The sequence below is a fragment of the Astyanax mexicanus genome, chromosome 5 (assembly GCF_023375975.1).
Source record: "Astyanax mexicanus isolate ESR-SI-001 chromosome 5, AstMex3_surface, whole genome shotgun sequence".
Taxonomy (NCBI): domain Eukaryota; kingdom Metazoa; phylum Chordata; class Actinopteri; order Characiformes; family Acestrorhamphidae; genus Astyanax; species Astyanax mexicanus.
In genome coordinates, this window is record NC_064412.1 from 16,686,734 (window position 1) to 16,708,360 (window position 21,627).

The window sequence follows — 21,627 nt, forward strand, 5'->3', positions numbered from 1 at the left end:
TGTGACTATTGTAAATGGCAGCAGGATTAAATGAAAACCATAGGGCACAACTCTTTCTGTCCTCTTTCTTTCTCATCCTGCACTTCTCCCTCTTTAAAGTCATGTTTTACCCATGAGTCAACAGCTAGACACCTCTTGAATCTGAGTCCAGTGTTTGTGGTGTATGTGGTGTCTGTAACTGTGTGATCCCTCCCTCAAACGAAGTCTGCTGGCTAATCCTGCTGGTTTTCCAACAAAATGACTGACATGGTGCATCTTTAACTGATCTAGTGGGTGGGGCTCTAGTGCGGTTGACGGTTGACGGTGGTGCAAGGGTGGTTCTGATCCATCCAAACAGTTCATAGAAGGATATGATTTCTGACACCTAACTCTTTAAACTGATTCACAGCATACAAAAGCATGCAAAAGGTGAGTTTTACATAATATGTCAAGTTACAGTGTTCCATGCTAAAAAACTATTATGCACAATTCAACATTAACTTACTATATTAATCGTGAAAAATTAGATAAAAGGTTAAATGATACATTTTTTTTCTCTTTCTACGGCTTATTGCTGAGTGACATCCCACTAAACCCTTGTTAGTACAATTTAGCTTTTTCTCTGACAAGAGTTCAGCCAGCTTATGTATTTATGTGTGTGTGTGTGTGTGTGTCTGTTTGTGTGTGAAAGAGAGAGACAGAAGGAGATTAAGAGTTAGCATACCTATATATTGTGTATTTAGCATACCTCTTCTCAAAACAAAACTTCCATCAGTGTGTGTGTGTGTGTGTGAATGTGTGCTGAGTGAGAAGACAGTCCCCGCAGTCCGTCTCTCTGTTTCAGCACAGTCCCGTGGGCACACAGTGGAACTCTCAGCTGGAATGTAAGGTAGTTCAGAAAAAGCTGGAATGTCAGGTCAAGAGAGGGAAACTCGACATGGACAAAGAGATAAGCAATTGAAATCAAGGGGGCTAAAATAAGCCCTAGAGCTTCAGACACACCTACTCAAATTCCTACCTGTCCAAGTGACGAATGACAGCATGACCTGACAGAGAGAGTGAGAGACAGATGAGAGATAGACAGTGAGCGCGAGATAGATAGAGAGAGAGATTTCCATTAGTAGGAGATGGACATAATTTTCATACTTAACACAGTAATTATCACATAGTTATCAATCATTTTTAAGGGTCGGTTTCCTTTCCAAATCACCTGGCTCACACATGCTCTTACATCACACAGGTAGTGTCTAAAGTATAAATCAGTTCAAATGAAAATCTTGGAATATACCATTCATTTTGTAGAAATTAATCAGCAGAGCTGTAACTATATAAGGTAACATAATCTAACAATGCTTAAAGAGGTATATGGTGTGCATTATAGTCCGTAATGTAACATAACATGGATGTTAAGAATCCTTATGGATTTTAAGGTCCTTAAATTAATGTGTTTGCTTATCGCTGTCCTCTGAACCTCCTTATAATTCAACAGTGAACACAGATGGAGGAAAAGACAGCAAATGAAAGAAAATAGAGGTCATGTTGGTTATTAGACGACACTTATAGACGGATAAAGTGTTTCTATTTTGAAGTTTCTGGGAGGCATTCTTTTCAGTTGATATTTAAAATCTGTTACACATTTTATCTGTCATTCAGAGTTCTTTAAAAGAGCTCAGTTTAAATCCCAGAACACATGTTTCCAGTCTACATGTGAAGAAAAAGAGGCGCTGATGTCACAACATTAAGGTTTTCTTTGTTGCTCAGTGATTTATTAATGCTTTTCTGACCAACATCTGCTGCTGTTCTGCTTCCGTACACAAAAAAAGGTTTGTTTTTCGGGACCAGTTTTCCAAAAATGTTTGGAAAAAAACAGAGAATAACAGGCCTAAACAACAATTTATTTTTTTATACAGTAGTTACATTTATGCCATTTTATAAAAAATAAGATATAAAAATAAGAGAAAATAAAAAAATGCTTGTGCTTTTGACACCCATAGATGTTACCCGGTAGTAATTTATTACATTAATAATATATTTTTAGCTACTTAAAGTCAGGTCAGTGTAAATAATAAGGCTTACCACAGTTTTTTGAGTTACCTCAACTTCAAGGAATTGTAGACACTGTATATATATTTTATATTATTTAATATTTAATAACAATTATTTTACCCATAATGATGTAATATACACTGTACAAAAAAATCACTGTAAAATAACAGTAAAATACTGGTAGCAGTGATGCCATTTACAGTGCATTCACTGTAATTTATTTTAACAGTATTTTACTACATACTGAACTAGTACAGTAGAATATTTACAACACATGCCAGCATGTTACTGCTATTTTTCAGGGAAGATTTACTGTCACATTTTGCGACAAAGAAAATGTTAACTTGTGCTAACAGCCTACCATTATAAAAAAAAAAATAACTGAATACCATTGACAAGGTAGCTCTGGTGGGCAAGGTGGGCATTGATGGTCAGTGAAAGCTGGGGGGACACGCCTATTATCCAAAGAAACGGTGCCAAAAACCAATAGGACAGAAATATTTACATTATAAAGGATTGAATGTATTGTTTTTATTATAGCTCAACAGAAACTTCTTTATCTACTAAAAACTTCTGTTTTTTTAACCCACTTTCCTCCCCAAATTAGCTATGCTGATTATCCCACCCACAATGGCAGCAGGGGGGAAAGACTAACACTTGCCTCTTCCGACACATGTAAAGTCAGTCACCGCCTCTTTTTAAACTGCTGGGGTTGTAGCATTACTGACTCTGCTTCAATATATCAGATCACAGATTTAAGCATGCAAAGACTCATTTAAGTTATCAAGGTTCTATTCATACCTAATGCTGCTACTGCAAACCCTAAAAACAAACAAACATATAAACAACACATCACCAGGATTCCGCTCAGCTTTAGTTTGAGGAAGACCAACATGATTATAAATGACTCCACCTAATGTCTGTTTTCACAGCTGCCCAGCAGCAGGAGATACAGAAGCAAAAAATCCAGAACAGCGTACTTCTTTAGACCATCAGCTGAAAAGCCAGTTGCACAGTGTACCACAGTCCACAGTTCATCACCCACCATTTTATCCGAATTATCATACAAAGATTTTAATGCACAAACCACACCACACAACCACCCCGTCTTCATGCACATCTAGGCATGTTCTTCTCCACCAGTCTTACACACTGCTTGTGGACAACTTTATGCCACTCCTGGTACAAAAATTCAAGTATTTCAGCTTGGTTTGATGGCTGTGATCATCCATAATTCATTCCTCTTGATTATATTCCAGAGGTTTTCAATTTTTTGGTAAAATTAAAGAAATTCATCAATTTAAGTGGCCTAATATTTTTAGTTTGTGTATTTACTGTGAGGAATGCACAGGTAACAATATGTGGTTTACAGTGATGTGACAATAAACCTAATTTGATTTAGTTTGAGAACAACGGCATTTGCAGGCCTGGATTTTGAGCCTTATTTTATGGTGAAATTCCTGATTTCTTTAACCATCAAATGATCATAGAGATTATTATACCACGTGTAAGGGATGTTTTTGCTATGTTTTGCTAACTATGCTAAGACTTTTGAGTTCATTCAAGAATATTCAACTCAAAGAGTGTGTGAGAGAGAGAGAGAGAGAGAGAGAAGAGAAAAGAGAGAGAGAAAGAAGCAGTGATGTATATTCATGTATGCACATATGTGAAACATGTTCCCACACTATAGCGGCAGCATCTGCAGTCCAGTACAGCACAGGAATGTTCTCACACATTTATCTCTGATCACAGATACATACACTTTACCCTCCAACAGATCTCTGAACTCTGTATGCAAATCTCATTGGAATTTTTGTACAGACATGTTTAAACCAATTCAGATATATCCTAATCATTTTACCTCTATTTACAGGGCAAATCTAATACTGTAATCCAAGAAAATGTAATCTGAATATTACATTTTCACATTGTGTCAAAATTTTATGATAAATTGACCTCCGACACTCTCCAAACAAGTTTTTTTTCTCCTGTTAAATGACTATATAAAGTTCCAAAGTGCTTGCAAGACATTAAAACTAAAATGGTACATAAAAATAATTGTAATTGTTTGGAAATTATGCTAGACCCATCCCTTTTAGGTGTGACTTGTCTTTATATGCAGCCTGTGATGCTCTTCCATATTCAAGCTGACTTTCAGCTGCTACTGAAGTGTTATAATGAGCCCAGTTCTTACATGTGTGTAAATACGCATAAGGTTACATGATATGACAAGAAGTGCAGGGAAAGCCCCCTCGTCATTCATAATTGTAACAGTACACTTGAACACACACAGAGATTCTAGAAGTAAAGGAAGCCATGAAACCTGTTTCACTATATACTGTATCTTGGCAGTAAATGTGTGTGCACGTTTGGGTGTGTGTGATTGGTAATAAAGCTACAATATAATATTTTAAAATAGTATACCTAAAAATAAATACAGCTACTAGCTGCTATTTTGTCACTGTATGGATTGAATTAATGTGCTACAAAGAAGCATGATCGTAATAGATGTGTTTGAGTGTAAAGGTCTTAAAACTAAATGTCTTAAGAACATTTTTATCAAGTATATCTATATCTTACCTTTAATGGCTTAAAGGGATCTTTACACACAAATCTCTTTTACAAACATGGTCTTTTATGGTTTGTAACCTAAAAGGGTTCCAGTGAGAGAGAGTGAGAGAGAGAGAAAGAGAGGGCAGGTGATAAAGATCCTTAGGTTCGTGAAGTTTGAGATGGATGCCCTCTAGGCTTGGATTCCAGATGAGTGTGGACAGATGCTTGGGTGTGGTGTAAATGAGTATATAGCCTGTGTGAGTGAGTGAGTGAAAGAAAGCAAGGGAGGAAATGGTTTTAGAATTATTTTTATAAGGTAAATTAAATATAAGTATTATTCTTTTGGCAAAAAGAAATTGAAATCTTTTACTAAAATGTGTATAACTTAGTACAGAAATATATATTTTAGCTTGGTAACAATGTTACGTATCTACTAAACAGTCCATCAGCATATAACACAATATCTCTACAGCAAGCCCATTGTAATATATTAATACTGTAATGGTGAATATTTTTTCAGTATGCCATACAATCATATCTTCTGCTTTGTTCAGGTTTTAAATAAGAACAAAAAAACTACTTGCAAACTCATCTCACACTCACTGTTCAATACACACTAACAGAATTGAGCATGGGGCAAAATTTCATGAACATAACACCTCTCTAACTGTTAAAGATAGGCAATGAGTTAGTGTTACTGCCAGTGGCACGTGACAGATTCTTTGATAGAACATTCAATGACATTCAAAGGTTTTACATCTGGGAAAAGTGAGAAGGAAAGAAACTGTGTAGAGGTTCAAAGGTCTCTTGAGATGGACATTAATAGTCGCTGACCTGTGACATACAGACATCATTATCACACACACATCCTGTCCATCCCACTACTGTCTTAGCAAGTTTAGTGGAAGCCACTAAATGAAGAGTTTTAATTAAATTAGAGATTACTATTAGATTACATTTTTATATTTCAAAATGACAAAAAGGAGTAAGAGCCTAGAGGCATTTCAGCATCCTGTATGGACAGAATTTAGTAACACCCCCTTAGTCAATTATTACAGCTTTTACATGCTTTCCCAAGGACTCTAATTGGTGTAAAACAGCATAGTTACCCAGACCTGGACATGAACCGCAGTCTCCCACACGGTAGCTCACTGGCAGGTGGTGGTGTTATGCACTGCACCACACCAACCAAAAAAGTTTGTAATGTACTCTACTTAAGTGAAGTCAGTTTACAGGACTAATAGAGATCAAGGCAAACCAAAAACACTGTTCTAATTCCTATTCTGCATTCTCACCACAAAGAAAGGTAAAATAAAATAAAAAACATCTAAAAAAATCCTAATGCATTCTGAAAATGTGGGCTGATGAAGTTAAAACAACACTTGTTGTGTGCTTTATGCAACTGTATCAATAAACAAAAAGAAAGCAATTAATATAAAATGTGTAAAAAAGTATCTACAGGCCTATAGGGCTGTGTAGCAAATATGGGCAAATTAAATTGTACTTCAGCATGTATTTAAAGGAATAACCCCCTGGATTTGAGCAGAATCCACCCTCAGCTCAAATTTGAAAAAGGTGCGCTGATGGTTGGACGTCAGCAGGGGGGTATTATTGATTGACTGATCTGTATATTGTGATGTGTCTGCGTACTACGTGTAGGCTTCTTGAGCGAGAGTGTGTTACGCAGCGGAGCAAGTTTATATTTCTGCATGCACGTATCAGTGGCTCTGCAGTTCAAACCAAGAAGGCGGGAGTGTGCGAGCAGGAACGTGAGGCCTGGCGAACCAATCACAGCTGCGGCTGTCCAAGTTGCGCGACATGTAGTTACACTTCTAGAGAGGTGCACATCGAACTACAGAGTGGCCTCCGGCATAGGGGATGCAGCAACGCGTGGGCTACACCATAGGTTCGACACAGAAGAATAAATTGGGCTTAAGAGGCTGCTGAAGAGGCAGAAATGACCACAATAAAAGTTTGTTTTTTAAAGGTTAGAAAATGTAACAAAAAAAAAAAATAATAATGTTATTAATGGAATCAAATACGGTTTTATGGGTTTAGTGCATCTAAAACATAGTTATCCTGAAAAATATGAAATTATTATAAATATTGTAAACTTACAATCAGGAGCACAGTGTTCGTGATTATAAATACAGCAATGCTGTGGTATGATTGGTCCGAGGACAGCACGCGGGAATAAAACATCTGCCAACACGCGAGCTGATTGGCTGCATCGCTTGAAGGTGGGCTCTACGTCGCTAGGCACCGAAAAGTGATCCTGAAGTGAAGAGGAGAAAAAAACGGAATGTCAGAGCATAGATTAGCTGCAGGCATCCCAACAAGTCTGGACTGCAGAGCTGCAGCTTCAGTTATTACTGGAGCGAGTAACAGCGCTTCGGAAATATCGCTCTGGATAAGTCTGGAAACGGCACAGCTAGTGAATGAGCGTGTTTTCAGAGCTGGAGCTTTTTCACAGGGAGCGGCGGTTTTCTGAGAGAAGGAGAGTTTAGAAAGTGAGAGCTGGGAGTTATGAGTGAGGAGAGCTGAGCCCTGTTCCTGCTGCTGTCGCTGCAGTTTCTCTCTTCACCGGTAAGTTACACAGAAATATACATTAGGAAACACGAGTTCAACAAACCAGGTGAATTATTCGAGTAGTTTAAACTGTTTTTTTTTTGTGTGAGCACTGTTTGTTCTGTGGCCTGTGTTATTTTTTGTTATTAGCTTTTTGTTATTAGCTATCACTGTAGTTCTGTTGTGCAGCCTGATATGCATTAGCTATGGTTACCTGTGGCTTCATCGGAAGTAGCTAGTTAACAACCTGTAGCACCTTCAAAAATGACAAAAGGTCCTCAGACCTCCACAGAAGTCAATTTAACCATTAAAAAAAGAAAAATAACCTATTTATTTTACTTAGACTAAACTGTAGAATTATTGCTTAAATGTTGTGTTTTCCTTAATTTAACACAGCTAATTAAAGATACTTCTTTGACCCACTATGCAGCTTAACGTAGCCCACCTGTGGCACTCTTGGAAGTAATTAGCTAACTAGCTAACCTACCTACCTATTGTAGGTTAGCACCTTTAGAAATGACACAAATATCAGTAGAAGTCTACCTTTCTCAATACGTTTGCCTCAACTTGAATCCTTATAAAAAGTCCAACATATTCTCCTTAAGACTAAACTGTAGAATTATATATTATACCTACATTTTGAGTCTTAATTTAACACAACAAATTAATCACATTGTCTATGTGTACATTATTAGAACCATTGGCACCCTTGGAAATTACTAAATTTAGTCAACAACCTGTAGCACCTTAAGAAATGTACCAGACCTCCAGACACATAAAGTACCTTTCTCAATCTTTTTTGGCTAAATTGAACTCTTAATAAAAAGGCCCACATATTCTCCTTAGACTAAACTGTAGAATTAATTCTGGTATCACTTTATTTGGATGGTGCGATTATAGATGCCTCATAGATGCTCAACAAACATTCAACTAACTTTTAACTTATGTTTATTGCATATTGTTTAAATGCAACTAAACTTTAAGGTGAAAGTGAATTATTCTCTGTTGAATGTAACCCTACACCTGATTTTAACTAAAACTTTATTCTTAGTTAGGTTAAAAGTTTAGGGTAAGGTTTTTGGTCAGGGATAAGTTTTAGGGTTGATTCATAGTTGACGAGTCTATAGAGAACCATTTACACTCAACTAAGAGTTCAGTTGCATTTATATTTAGATATTCGGTTAAATGTTAGTTGAATGTAAGCTGAGCATTTATGAGGCATCTATAATGGACTATCCAAATAAAGAGTCACAAATTTAACACTCCTAATTAAACTAATTGTTTATTTCTAGACACTTCTTAGACCCATTGTGCAGCCTAACATAGTCTACCTTTAGCATCTTTGGAAGTAGTAACGAAGAGAATTGGCATTTTTTCATTAAAACCTTGTAACATATCTTTAGAATCTACAATAAACTCTAAAATAAAAACATTTCTCATAATTGCATTTGTCAATTTATCTTTTTAAAGAAAATGCCCACAAATTGTCCTGAGACTAAACTGTACAATTCATTCATTTATTCAACTTGTGTTGTCTGTAATTTATCTCACCTAATTAAACACATTGTCTGTGTTGATACTTTTAAGGCTAAGGTGTATCAGAACAAAGAAAACTTACAATCTGTGCGCTGAGTGTCCCATCACTGGGATTTGCTGTAACATGAAAAGGAACCGCAGATGCTCCACTTCCCCTGTTAAAGTTAGTGTCATGTAAAGGTCTTTGCAGCAAGGAGAAGAAGAAGGGGTGTTTCACTGAACTGCTTGTGTGGCATATGGTCTGTAATCATTTAGATGAGACTGTAGCTTTTCTATTTGGTGAATGTTTAACAGCATCAAATTATACAGGTTTCAGTTTTAGATTGTATCTGTCTGCACAGCAGGTCAGGACAGAACAGATTTGACTTTATATTTATGCAGCATACTGAGCTCATTATCAAGGCTGAATAACCAAATGCTTGGTTTTCTGTAGTGGTACAAAATCTTAGACTTGCTAATTTAGGACTTTTAATAGTTTTAATGTTTTAAGGTGTGCATACTGTGTTTAGCATGTCAGCTTCTTGCCAGATTAAGTGCAGTTGAAAGAGAATGGATATCTGCAAGATATAATGATAGGGGGATTAATTAAGAGATCTTCTGAATATGATGCAGAAGATGAATAAGGAAATGACTGTGATAAAAGAATAATAATACCGTAGCCATAGAAATCTGCTGAATTGCACTGTGGGTAATTAATAATTTGTATATTTACTGACACTGAGGACTTTATGTAGCTTTATTTGGGGACACTCAGTGTGTGGGCTGTTCTTCTGTGTAGTCTGGGGAGGGGGCGGGATCATGACCTGAGCTGAACTTTGTGATTCGTCACTTTGGATATCTTACACTCTGATAGGCAGGGCACAGGTGACTCTGTGGCACTGGAGGCCTGCTGAGCATGCATGGCAGAAAGCACAGTTTTTTTTGGAATTTGTGTTTGTGAATGTGCATATTCATGTATTAGGTCTCTGCTGATACAGATATTTTACATTTCCTGTTAACTTTTTGATATTTTATGTGTAAAAATACAAAACTCTAATTACAGATTTCTTTGGCCCAGAAAAAATAGTTGTGGCGCAAAACAGTGATCTTGTAAAACAGTTAAAAAATTCCTTCTGAAATCAAGGGTTTTAAATGCACTTTTGTCCTTTTTTTGCTTTTTTTGTTCGTCCTCTTCTCCTAGGCTTTATGCTGGATGTTAGATCCTTGCTGTGAGGATTTAAAATGTTATTTTCTTTTCAAAATGTATTTAGGAGGGCAGATGATTTGTTAATTATTTAAACTACTGTAGGAATTTGATTGTATTTAGCAATATAGATATAGGAAGGGCTTTGAAGAAATAGTTATATTTGTGTTTGCACAATTAGCTTGTAAGTGCTCCTATTGTATAATAAGCATTGTCAGCATAAAATCTTTATATTAGAAAACCGAAATCTGTCTTCCACCAGAGGGCAGTGCACAATTTACAACTTATGTTGCAGTCAGTGTTTAGTACTGTTTATTTTAAATTAGGAAGGCTACTGCTAGGAGAAGCTCAGGTACGAGCTAGAAAAGTCTCAGAAACATGCAGTTAAAAAAGAAGCTTAGGTTAATTCCAAGGATTTCTGGCTTACCAACTTTTCAACAACTCACTTGTGATATTTAACTTAAATGAAATAAAAAATATATTTAATTCAAGTAGTGACCCAAATGCAATGTTCAAATGAGTTTTGGTAATTAACAACATTGGTATTTCTGCTCCCTAAGGCTATCCACGTCTAGCATACATTTTCTCATCATAGCTTTAGGCATACTTATGTAAATTCTCCTTTGAAAAACCTCCTTACTGAGTCTCTATTCACTACCCTGTTCCTACTATAATGTAGCCACTGATGATCTTTATTGGCCTGCTTCACATCTGTGTTAACTGTATGTGAGTAACAGAGAACATCTGAGTGTCAGTCTCTCTGACTCCTCAGCTTCCTGATCAGAATGTGTTGGCCGTGCAGTCATGTTGGTTCTCAGCACATTTTTTTGTGTCTTTTGTAAAGAGCTCTTCTGTGTAGTTATTCGCTCACCCCCTCATTCTTTCATCTAAAGCATGTAGTGTAGATCCGATTCAACAAGGAAGGAAATGCCCTCTCCTCACTGTCTGTAATGAATTATCTGTTCCGAGTCTTTCTGTTTTTAATAGACTGTTTTGCCTTGGATTGTTGGCTTTTTGAGGGCAGCTGAAACTTTGTTGTGGCTTCTGGTGTCCCATTTTTATACCTAAACATGTTTCTCAGTGTTCCTTTTTCCCTCTCTTTTTGTGTTTGAGGTACTTAGTAGTCAGTATACTAAGAGAGATTTCCAGCTCTCATGTAAACAAAGTCTGTAGTTCTTCTATACTTTATAGGAATTTTTAAAAGAAAATCCAGCTATTGTTGATTTTGGTCATAGATTTGCAGTATACAGTTATTGTGCTGTGGCTCAGTGTTTTGAATGAAAGGTTCTTGAAAAAAGTTACAGCACTGAGTAGGACTGTACAATATGCACAGAAAGGTGATAATTCTTAAGTTAAATGCTCAATTTTCACCAGTTTAGTAACTAACAGGCAGCTGTTCATTACTTTGATTTTGGTGCATCAGAAATGCACCAAAATCACTTTGAATTACGTTTTTACAGTATCATGTTGCATAATCTTCAAACTTCCGGTTGTGTCTTTTTGTAAACCTTTGCTTCAAAAGGGGAAGTGTTTAGTATCTACCTTAAACAAATCAGTGTTTGCTGGTAAAGTGGGCTCATATTTATAAAAAAGCTGCAGCAAATAGTCTGAAATTTACATTACATTTTACTCAGATTATTGACTGGTAACGAAATAAAAATGGTCCCACTTTCCCAGAGGATTTTAGCATGGAGAGAGAGTGCTTATTGTGAATCTTGCTCGACCATCTGAGATTTATCTTATTGCTAAGAACCTTCTGGGAAACTCAACTGTGATTATTGCATGACTCGTTTAAACCTGGATTTTTACCATTATCTGATAACCCAGATGCACCAAAGTGCAATAGATTTTTGAATGCATGTAAATTAACTCACTGATGTCAAGAAACCTCTACAGCAATGAGCTTTGTTATGATTTCGTCCTGAATTCACACAAAACATGCAGACAGTAAATGCAGTCTAAATAATGCAGGTTCTGTAACAACCGGCCTCTCCAAATGTAAGTGTATTTTTGACCCTTTCTCCTCACATTGTCCTCACCACATCCTCAATTCTTCTGACATTCAGTGAACAACAGTTTTTTTTATTCTTTAATTGATTGATAACAGAGTTCGAAAGATCCTGTTTCCTGTGTCTCTTTTTTGTCTTGCTCTCTTTTTGACCCCATTTGACTTTTCACCAAAGCCTTGTGTTTAATATCCATATTTGTGTAAAGAAGTTAAGGAAGTTGGCTGAGATCTTTTTTCTCTTTCTTGGAAGCCTGGATCTTTTAGACAGAACATTAAACATGTCAATCTTATGGAGCAAGAAGATGGATCTTACAACCATTTAACAACTATTTATTTGAAAAAAGCTTTAAATTATGTGAGGCATTTACATCAGCACAGTTTCTTTTGTTTTGACTGCATTCTCCATTTTTCTGTAAAAATTAAAGGGAGCATTATGTTCAGGGGTTGTTTTTGTTGCCAGTGGGCTGGGCTTGGGTACATTGCACAAAGTGAATGGAACTATTAAGAAATATGACCACCTCATAATTCTTTAACATAACCTTAAACCATCTTCCAGACGGGTGAAGCTTTTGGAAACAATTGGGTGTTCTGGCAGGACAATGACCTCAAACACACATCAAAGGTGGTTGTGGAATAAAAAAGCAGGCTAGTATTTGGGAATGCAGACTTGGATTTTAGCTTTCCCAAAGTTCTAACCACAAATATGAAAACTGTTCTTAGTCTGGTCTGTGCCATTTTAATTGACCTTCACCAATTCTGCAAAGAAGTGTGGTCAAATATCCAAACAGAATTCTGCCAGAAGCTGGACAAAATTGTCTGGTCAGGGTGCAAGATTTTGTTGATTTTTCAAATCATATATTTTAAAGTGAAAATAAATCTGCAATGTTTTATTTTACACATTTAAAGCATGTCCATAATTTATTAACTTAGTTTTATTTAGAAAAACATTGTGGACATTTTCATAGAAATAATGAATTTTATGTACAAAAAAAAATACAACCAGATTTATTATTAAGGTGTAAGAGTGGAAAACTGAAGGGTGGACCTGTCAGCAAGTCAGGAGGGTAAAGTAGCAGTATTATCATTCACAACAAGTTGTGAAGCAATTATTACTGGTGTATTTTTATTATTATTAGTAGTACTAGGATGAGTTTCAATTGTCAAATGTGCCATGGAGAGATGAATGTGTTTACACCGCTATAACTTGTCTCAAAGCATCTTGGATCTTCTTGTAAAGTGTTGGTTGGGTTTGTATCTGGTGTAAATGTGTTATGGTTGTTTTTACACTTTCATTTTTTATATGGCTTGGCCTTATCCAGATAAAATCCTGATATTCAAGTGGCCAAGTAAATGGAGTTTCTTACAACTCCTATAAAAAGTTATTAATGAATTCATTTTTCTTTGGCTTTTTTCCCTCACCAGCCTAAGCATCTTTTTAAACTACCTCTCTTTTGTCTTTTAAAATGTTTTTTTCTGTTCTCTAATTTCAGTTTTGAAAAGAGTTTCTTACCCTCATAGACTTGATTGATTGCTCTGCTGCCTTCTCTTTTCTGGCTAACTTATACCGAACTTAAAATGGTACCTGAATAACACACACCTTTAGTCCAGTCTTGATTACTGTTTCTTGTACTGGATTCTTTCCAGCTTCTTTTGATTTGTATTATTTTGTTTCTCTTACGTATTGTATTTACTGGCAGCCTTTCTCTTTCTCTTCTCTTTCATATCTCAATTCCTATAATTTACAATTTGGAACTTCCTCCCTAATTATTTTGCTTCGATTCTTCACCCTTTTACTGAGGCTGTACTGCAGTAAACCTAGAGAAGTAGAAGGGTAGCATATCGCAATGCTGGCTGTCAAAATGATATGAACTGACAGCATTATGCTTTAAAAAGTCAAAGCACAAGAATCACAGGTAATGCATTAGGTTTTCATGCTCCACTGTAAAATAAAGTTCCACACTGCAGACTTTAAACTGTTCTTTTCCTGCAGCGGCAGCTGAGAATCATGTATATTAATGGCACCTGGAGGCTGTCAGAAGGCACTCCCCTAATCTACAAATCAAACTCAATCAGGCTTTAAAAGATTACACCCAATGCATTAAAAATATGCTTCTACTGGATCAGATCAGAAAAAAGAGACCTGTGTGAAGAACCTCTAAAAGATTTAATGTTGTGGGTGTTCTTTACCAATTTCAAGGTTGTTCACACTCAAATCTTCTCAAAAAATGCTTCTTAGTGAAACCAAAAATGGTTCTTATATTGTATATCCCGAATATACTCAGAAAAGCACACCTTGACATAATTAATTACAATAATGCTATTGCAAAGTTGCGCATCCCCACCTGCTAACGTTTATAACGTTTCTGATTATTTCATAATTTTATTATTATATGAACCTGGATCTGTAAAACTATTTATACAGTAACAGAGGAATTCATTACTTTTTCTTTCTGATGAATAACCTTTCACACACTGTCAAACATAGCAGGTTTTTGATTGATAACAAGCATACGTGGACACACGTACACACACACATATACACACACACACTGCCTGTCATGTCATGCCAGGGTCAGAGTTAGGGTGTACAGTAAAAAGAAGCGATAAGCACTTGACCCCAGGTGTGTGTGTGTGTGTGTGTGTGTGTGTGTGTGTGTGTGTGTGTTTGAAGCACCCCTTTAGCAAATCGTGCTACAAGTGCAGGTGTGGGTGAGAGAGACGCTCGGAATGTGTAACACAGAGAGTGAAAGAGTGAGAGGAAAAGACGGAGCTCCACCAACTGGTGGGTAAACAACAGGCCCTTTTTACATGATGAAAAAGTATTTGCCCCTTACAGATTTCTTTTATTTTTGCATTTTGCCATACTTACATTTTTTCAAAACAAATAAACTTTAATATCCAACAAATATAACCTGAGTAAATATGAAAAGCACTTTTAAATCCCACCTTAAAATAAATAAGCACACTTTTTGGAAAGCTGAAATAAATTTGACTAGCCACTGGCCTGATTAATGCGAGACCTGTAGAATCAAGAAATCACTTAAATTGATCCTGTCTGAAAAAAAAGCAGGATAAAAGATCTCAAAAACAAACACATTACGCCCCAAAATGAAATTCAAAAGCAGATAAGAAAACAAAGTCATTGACATCTATCAGTGTGGGAATGGTTACAAAGTCTTTTCTCAGTGAACAGTGAGAGCTATTATTCACAAATATCATTGCAGTCTGACACTTGCTTCTGTGTAAATGAAAATTGTAGAATAAACTGCAATAGGCAACTGCATTTTGTGGAAGATTTGGTCAGTTTTGAAGGTTATATGTCAAGTGTACATAAGTTTGAATGTGTCTGTGTGTGTGATAACATTCAGGATGCATTATAGTTGTGTTATAAAGAATATATTGGTTCAGACCTCTTAAATCCCTTGGAGGCATTTAGGCTCATAAAACCAAAACAAGCATTTCAGACTAATTAGGATTCTGAATGAAAGAAATGAAGATCAAAGAGTCCCTGAGTCCTTTTTCCCAGACAGTAGAGTCACTGCAATAATAATCCCCACACTCACTCATTATGCTTCCCTGACTCACATCTTGGAAGGTTTAATCACGTTCATGTGAGTATATGTGTGTGTGTGTGTGTGTGTGGATGTGTGTGTGTATAAAGGATGAAACCACTTAACTGTGCAAGACCAGACTTTTCTCTAGTAGAACAGTACACACTGATTCAACTGTCAGATTTTTCAGTCTATCTGTCTGGCTGACTCTCTGTCTATCTATATAATAATATAATTAGGATCACCACATGTATTATATCTATATCTGTGAGCAGCATGCTGACTTAGTGGTTAGCACGTTCACCTCCCAGCACTGGGGTCTTTGGTTCAAGTCCCTATTCTGAGTGGAGTTTCCATGTTCTCCCCATGTCTGCGTGGGTTTTCTTGGGGGAAAATTGAATACTCTAAATTGCCCAGAAGAATGTAATATTCTAAATTGATCAGGTGTATATGTGTAAGTGTGTGGTATGTATGTATGTGTGTAAATGTATGAATGACTGTGCACAGGTATGGATTGGCACTCTGTCCTGAGTAAATGCTGTAGTGCCAGATGCAGTCCTCCAGGTGGATGGTCGTGTGTGGATGAGTGCTGAGTATGAATGGTGTGTAAAACGTGTAAATTGTAAAGCATCCTTGGGTTTCTAGAAAGGCGCTATATAAGTTGAACTTTATTAATTTATTTATTCATACTCACTGGAAAACACTGTTCCACTGCTCCATAGCTCAATGCTGGGGGTTTTGTACATTTCTAACCCACACCTGGCATTAAACACTGTACCAAAAGCTTCAGGTTTTTCTGCTTTAGAGAGTCCTATTTTATTGGCAGTACTTTTCCAGAAGGACCGTGTATTAAACCCATCTTTGTAATCAACTGTTGTTGGATAAGGAATACATTTTCAGAACCATTCTTGCTTGGGGTGTACCCGAGTCTCTTTCATTATTAGTCATATGTGTAACAGTATTGTTTTCATGCATAAACCATGCATAAACTATACATCTCTGTAAATCTAGTTTTGACATAATGTAAATCTGTAAGTAAGTAGAAAGTATATAATTTATTTATGAAGAACATTTAAAATCAAAGTACTGTACACTTGAAACACACACACCAATACACAAAACAATCACAGACAATTTATAATAAAAATCACAATGATAGGTTTTAAGCCTTATTTTAAAACTAATGCCCAGGGGTCAGACCTAATGCCCAATTGTAGACTGTTCCAGTTGGCATTTGTTTTTTTATAATAAGTGGGCCAATAGAAATGCCCCAAAATTTCTTGGAATAAAATCTGTTCATCGTATATTAACTTCCATTACAAGTTCTGTCCCTGTAAAATCGTCCTTTTGGAGATACAAGATCACTTCTCTGATATTAACTATATCAGTTGCACAAAAGTAAACTGCAAGACAGCAATTGATGCTGCAAATATCATTTATGTGATTTTTTAAAAATAATCTTATGGTTGTTTTCTGTGTTTGTCCAGGTTTATGTTTGTCAGTTTAATCATCTGCTATTCATGCTGAAACTGATTGTGAATGTTTGGAAATGAAGATGATTGCAGATGATGAGTAGTCCTTGTTGGTTTCAGCTGAATATGTGCTGTATGTGTTAATGTGTTTTATATATAGGCTCTGAAGATGTGGCACTGGACTGCGGTGTTTGCGGTTCTGCTGTCTTTGCCGAACACAACTACAGCTCAAGGTAATGTCTCTACTCTAAAGTCTCCAAAATTCAAATAACTCACAGGACAAACTCGCTCTAAATGTTCTCCACATGTAGCATTTTCAGCGATTTATTGTTATTTATCTTTTTTTAATATAAGATTTTTGACAGAAAAAAGTTTTCCTTATATATGAATAATAATATTTTGTTTAGCAGTAAAAAAGCATGTATTACTTCTTTTTATATTCTGCACCATGTATACTAAGTCCAACACAATATTTAAAAAGCTAAACATACAAAATGAGATGTATTAAGCTTTGTGTACTTCTACTACAAAATCTAATATCCATCTTTGTTTACAAAGTCAGTGATTGCGATTGCAAAAAATCAGATTTTGTCATTAATCTGATCAACACTTCACATGTGTTTGAGTAATCAGATGATGGAAAAACACATTTTTAAATGGTTCAGGCAATAAATGGGTTTCTACTTCCCAAGTAGCCAATACTCTTACAGCATGAATTTCCTTTCAACAGTTTTTGTAAATATAGACCCTATGGGTCTCTTTCCACAAGAGGGTATAAAATGTATCCCCTGCTACCCTATATAAAGGATTGCAGCAGCTAGTATTGTGTAGTGTAATCAAGTATTTATAGACTAGCTGTGGTGCCGTCTTCAGCAACAATTAAACAATCAGTATGTGCAGACCCAGCAACAATGCCATATACAATGCCATATAAAACATGTATGCCTCCACGTCCAACTGTATCTCATCTTGTATCCAGCCTAGAGGTGGAGAACAGTGCACTAGATCCTCCTTTTAACTGTACAATTTTCCTCAGTAAATGTATTCTTTTACTATATAGTTGACATCATCGTTATGTTCACACATCTAATGGTCAATTTGATTTTAACAGTTCCTGGTAGTTGTTATTTGTCAGTGAGTGTACGTTTATGTCCTAAACAAATGTTCACATGCAGGGAATTGAAGGTGGTATCAATATGGTAAGGTTATATGGACACTGTATATGTATACTGTATCTATATTTCAGGTTAGTCACATTCATGTAATACTGTAATACTAGACTATTTTTTTTCACAAAGATCTTTAATAATTCTAATTCAAATTATTTTTGCAGTGTTTTTTTGTACTGTTTTATGATAAAAATATGCTGAAAACATTTTCCCTTTACAGGCCAGTGTAATAATGTTGGAGAAGCAGATATTGTGTTTCTCGTGGACGGGTCATCCAGTATTGGACGTGCCAACTTTGTTTTGGTAAAGACTTTCATGGCAGGGATTGTCAAACCCTTTGCCAGGGGAGTGGGACCCTCCGGTGTCCGCTTTGGAGCTGTACAGTACAGTGACACTGCAAGGTGTGTGTCTGTGTGTGTTTAAATGTTTTAAGATTAGTATAATAGTTTTCTGATAACTGAATAAGCCTAGCATTCGATTGTATTTCACTTGGAGAAGAGATTACTGAAAAGGCTTGTTTATGTGTTACTTGTCTGCCTGTTGTCTTTGGTTAATTATCTGTTGTTATTCTCAGAGTGGAGTTTACATTCACCACATATCTGAATGGCACAGAGCTGGTGAGTGCCATAGAGAACCTCAACTATAAAGGAGGAAACACCCGCACTGGAGCCGGTCTTAAGTACATAGCAGATAACTTCTTCAACCCTGCCACTAGCAGAGATGTGCCTAAGGTGAGCTGGCTGATTAAATCTGTTTTGCTTTGTGATTATGGGACTTGTCTACTTGCCATTTTACCTCAGTTAATCAGTCCTATTTAATTCAATTGAGAGAGCTAGTAATCTAGGACTTTGCGAATTGTCTCTGATTGGGTGAATTAGAACAGATGACAGAAGTTACATAGGGAGGTGGAGTGTGGGATATGGAGTCTCAAGAGTGAGCAGGGAGAGAGGCGGAAGGGCTGAAAGCATTACATTTGCATTCAAAAACACCACGGACAGTGCCACACCTGGCGAACTGAGAGATTTGGCAGCAAATTACATCAAAAAACCTTCAAGATCACATTGATCTTACACCACACAAGGCTAGAGAGTTAGATATTGTTCGTTCTGCTTCTTTGTATTATGTTTGTTCAGTCTTGTTGTTTCAGCTCATGGTGCTATGAAAGGCCCAGGGAGCTTAAAGGAGATTTTATATTTTTGAGAAGAAGCTTTACAGAAGGATTAATCAAGAGATGGTAGATTTCTCTTGACAATATTGACTATTTTGGAGCCATATCAGTTTAATATGCTAGTTTTAACCCTTGTGTGTTGTTCGTGTCTGTGGGACCCGTTTTTATTTTTCATCAAATGATACTAAAAAAATATTTTTTCTTACTCAAACTCATTGGCATTGCCCCCCCACACACACATATTTATTTTACATACAGTCTGTTTGGCCAGGGGTTAATAAACATTGCTTCTTTTTGAAAGAAATGTAACATAAGAAAGGTAAAGGGCAAATATTAACCATGTAAGCTGTTTATATCGCTTGCAATTTAGGTGAAGCAAGCATGTGTAAAGCATTTTAATGTAAAATTGCTTAATTTTGCTGAATTAAGTAACAAAGTAAACGAGTAAGATTAGTATTTGTAACATACAGTGTAATCCCATTATCTTGTTTAACATTTCTCTCTCCTTCTGTCCAAGATTGCTATTCTCATCACAGACGGCAAATCTCAGGATAATGTTCAGGACCCAGCTCAGAAACTGCGCAGCCTCGGAGTCACAATACTTGCAGTGGGTGAGAACTGCATTTTGTGTGTCTATGGGTATTTTATTGTTGAATTATTCACTGTTTTCATTGGGTAATATGATGTATTATACATTTCCTCATTCTCTGATTTTTTCAGGCATAAAGAGTGCAGATCAGAATGAACTGAATTTGATTGCTTCACCTCCTCAAAATGAATACACCTCCTACATTGGGAACTTCAGGGCTCTTAGTGCTCTGCTGCCCCTAGTGAATCCACGTGTTTGTTCAGCATCTGGAGGCTCCTATTCAAGTGATGGTATCCATGTTTCTTACAAACATTTCATTTATGTATTTACAGACAGTGATACCAAAGGTAAATGGCTGACTGATTACAAACAACCCTTTTTACCTGTGTTTGTTTTCAGATTCTTTTAGCGGCCCAACTAACTTGCAGGTTTCAGATGAGACCAGTAATTCAATCAGGTTTCGGTGGACAGCTGCAGAAGGCCCTGTTACCGGCTATGTGGTTCAATACACTCCACTTACTGTTCTGGGCCAGCCAGTTACAGCTGAACTGCGACAGGTGAGCTTTAATGTTGTTCTGCTCCAGTCACTGTTGGGCTGCAGTCACTGTTGGGCTGCAGAGAGGTGTTTAGGCATGTAGTGATGTGTATTATGCTGGGACAGATGTTACATTGTGAAGGAATTGGCATTACTGCACTCTGTTGGGGTGGAGCAGCTCATCTTCACCGATTGTTAATCTTTGAATGAACAGCCAATTCACAGAGACTTTCATTTCATTGAGAGCTTATCTCTGTCTCTTTCATTATTTTGGTGACTGGATGTGTGTTGCTGCTTTGAGGAAATAATGGTAGCTTTAACAAAATGAGTGCACCTTCACATTTCTACAACTATTTTATTTTATCTTTTAATAGGTCAACCCTATAGATATAAAACTTGGATATAATTTAGAGCAGTTAGTGCACAGCTTGTATATAGCTGGCAACACAAGGGAGCATGCCGTGTGCATTTGCTGTTTCAGTGACTGATTTTTTTTTTTCATGTTGACATGAGGCCACAAGACAGAGAAAAAAACAAAAAATGTAAAAATATTTCGAAATTTGTTTATAGGGCTTAGCTGAATCTTATGTTAAGGTTATTAAAACATGTACAACCTCTCATCCCCGAAAGGGCAAGTTTAAAGAAGGAAAAAACTTCTCAAACGTAAATGGAGGTCAATCTAAGAAAGATTATGCTCAAGCCATTTAAAAGCATTATGATTAGTCTATTTATCATGATCTTTTATCTTTATTTATATCTTAATATAAAAATAACAACAGACTGATACAAAGTATGTGAGTATGCTGCTTCTTCTCAGATTAATTGCTCTTACACACCCACTTTATCTAAGGAGGGTTTTTGTTTAGTTGATTAGCTGGAACAGATGTGCATGGAGCTAAGAAAACTGTAAAACTGTAAAATGTGTTAGGCAGGGTTTTAAAGCCACCGGACTCCCAAAATCTATGCAGTCAATGAATTGCTACACTCTGACAGTGTAACAATGTGTTGTTGCATTTTTGGTCCCCAAGAAGAACAGTGTCTCTTCGCAAATTTAATGAGATAAATGTTACATTAAAATCTTTTTAACCCATGTAGATTTTTATCCTTCCAGGAAACACTGCCTGCCAGTCAACAGATCTTTGTGGCACGGGAACTTCGCTCGGGCACAAACTACCTGGTTTCTGTTATCCCCCAGTACCCAAACACTGTAGGAGAGGCGGTGTCTGCCAGTGCTCGAACCAGTGAGTCAGACACGCGTACAATATCACAG

The 21,627-nt window shown here is 36.6% G+C and overlaps 1 protein-coding gene across 3 annotated transcripts in view; it reads left to right on the plus strand.

The window, feature by feature from the left end:
• The first annotated feature begins 6,865 nt into the window (after positions 1–6,865).
• Positions 6,866–21,627, plus strand: part of col7a1 (collagen, type VII, alpha 1) — an 85,347-nt gene continuing 70,585 nt past the window's right edge. For all 3 annotated transcript variants that reach the window (XM_049479257.1, XM_049479256.1, XM_022675755.2), the window contains exons 1-8: positions 6,866–7,164; positions 17,057–17,129; positions 18,286–18,466; positions 18,640–18,796; positions 19,751–19,844; positions 19,954–20,112; positions 20,222–20,379; positions 21,469–21,598. In XM_049479257.1, the coding sequence (XP_049335214.1) occupies positions 17,066–17,129; positions 18,286–18,466; positions 18,640–18,796; positions 19,751–19,844; positions 19,954–20,112; positions 20,222–20,379; positions 21,469–21,598 (943 nt within the window). In that variant the 5' untranslated portion in view covers positions 6,866–7,164; positions 17,057–17,065. The remainder of the gene's footprint in view (positions 7,165–17,056; positions 17,130–18,285; positions 18,467–18,639; positions 18,797–19,750; positions 19,845–19,953; positions 20,113–20,221; positions 20,380–21,468; positions 21,599–21,627) is intronic.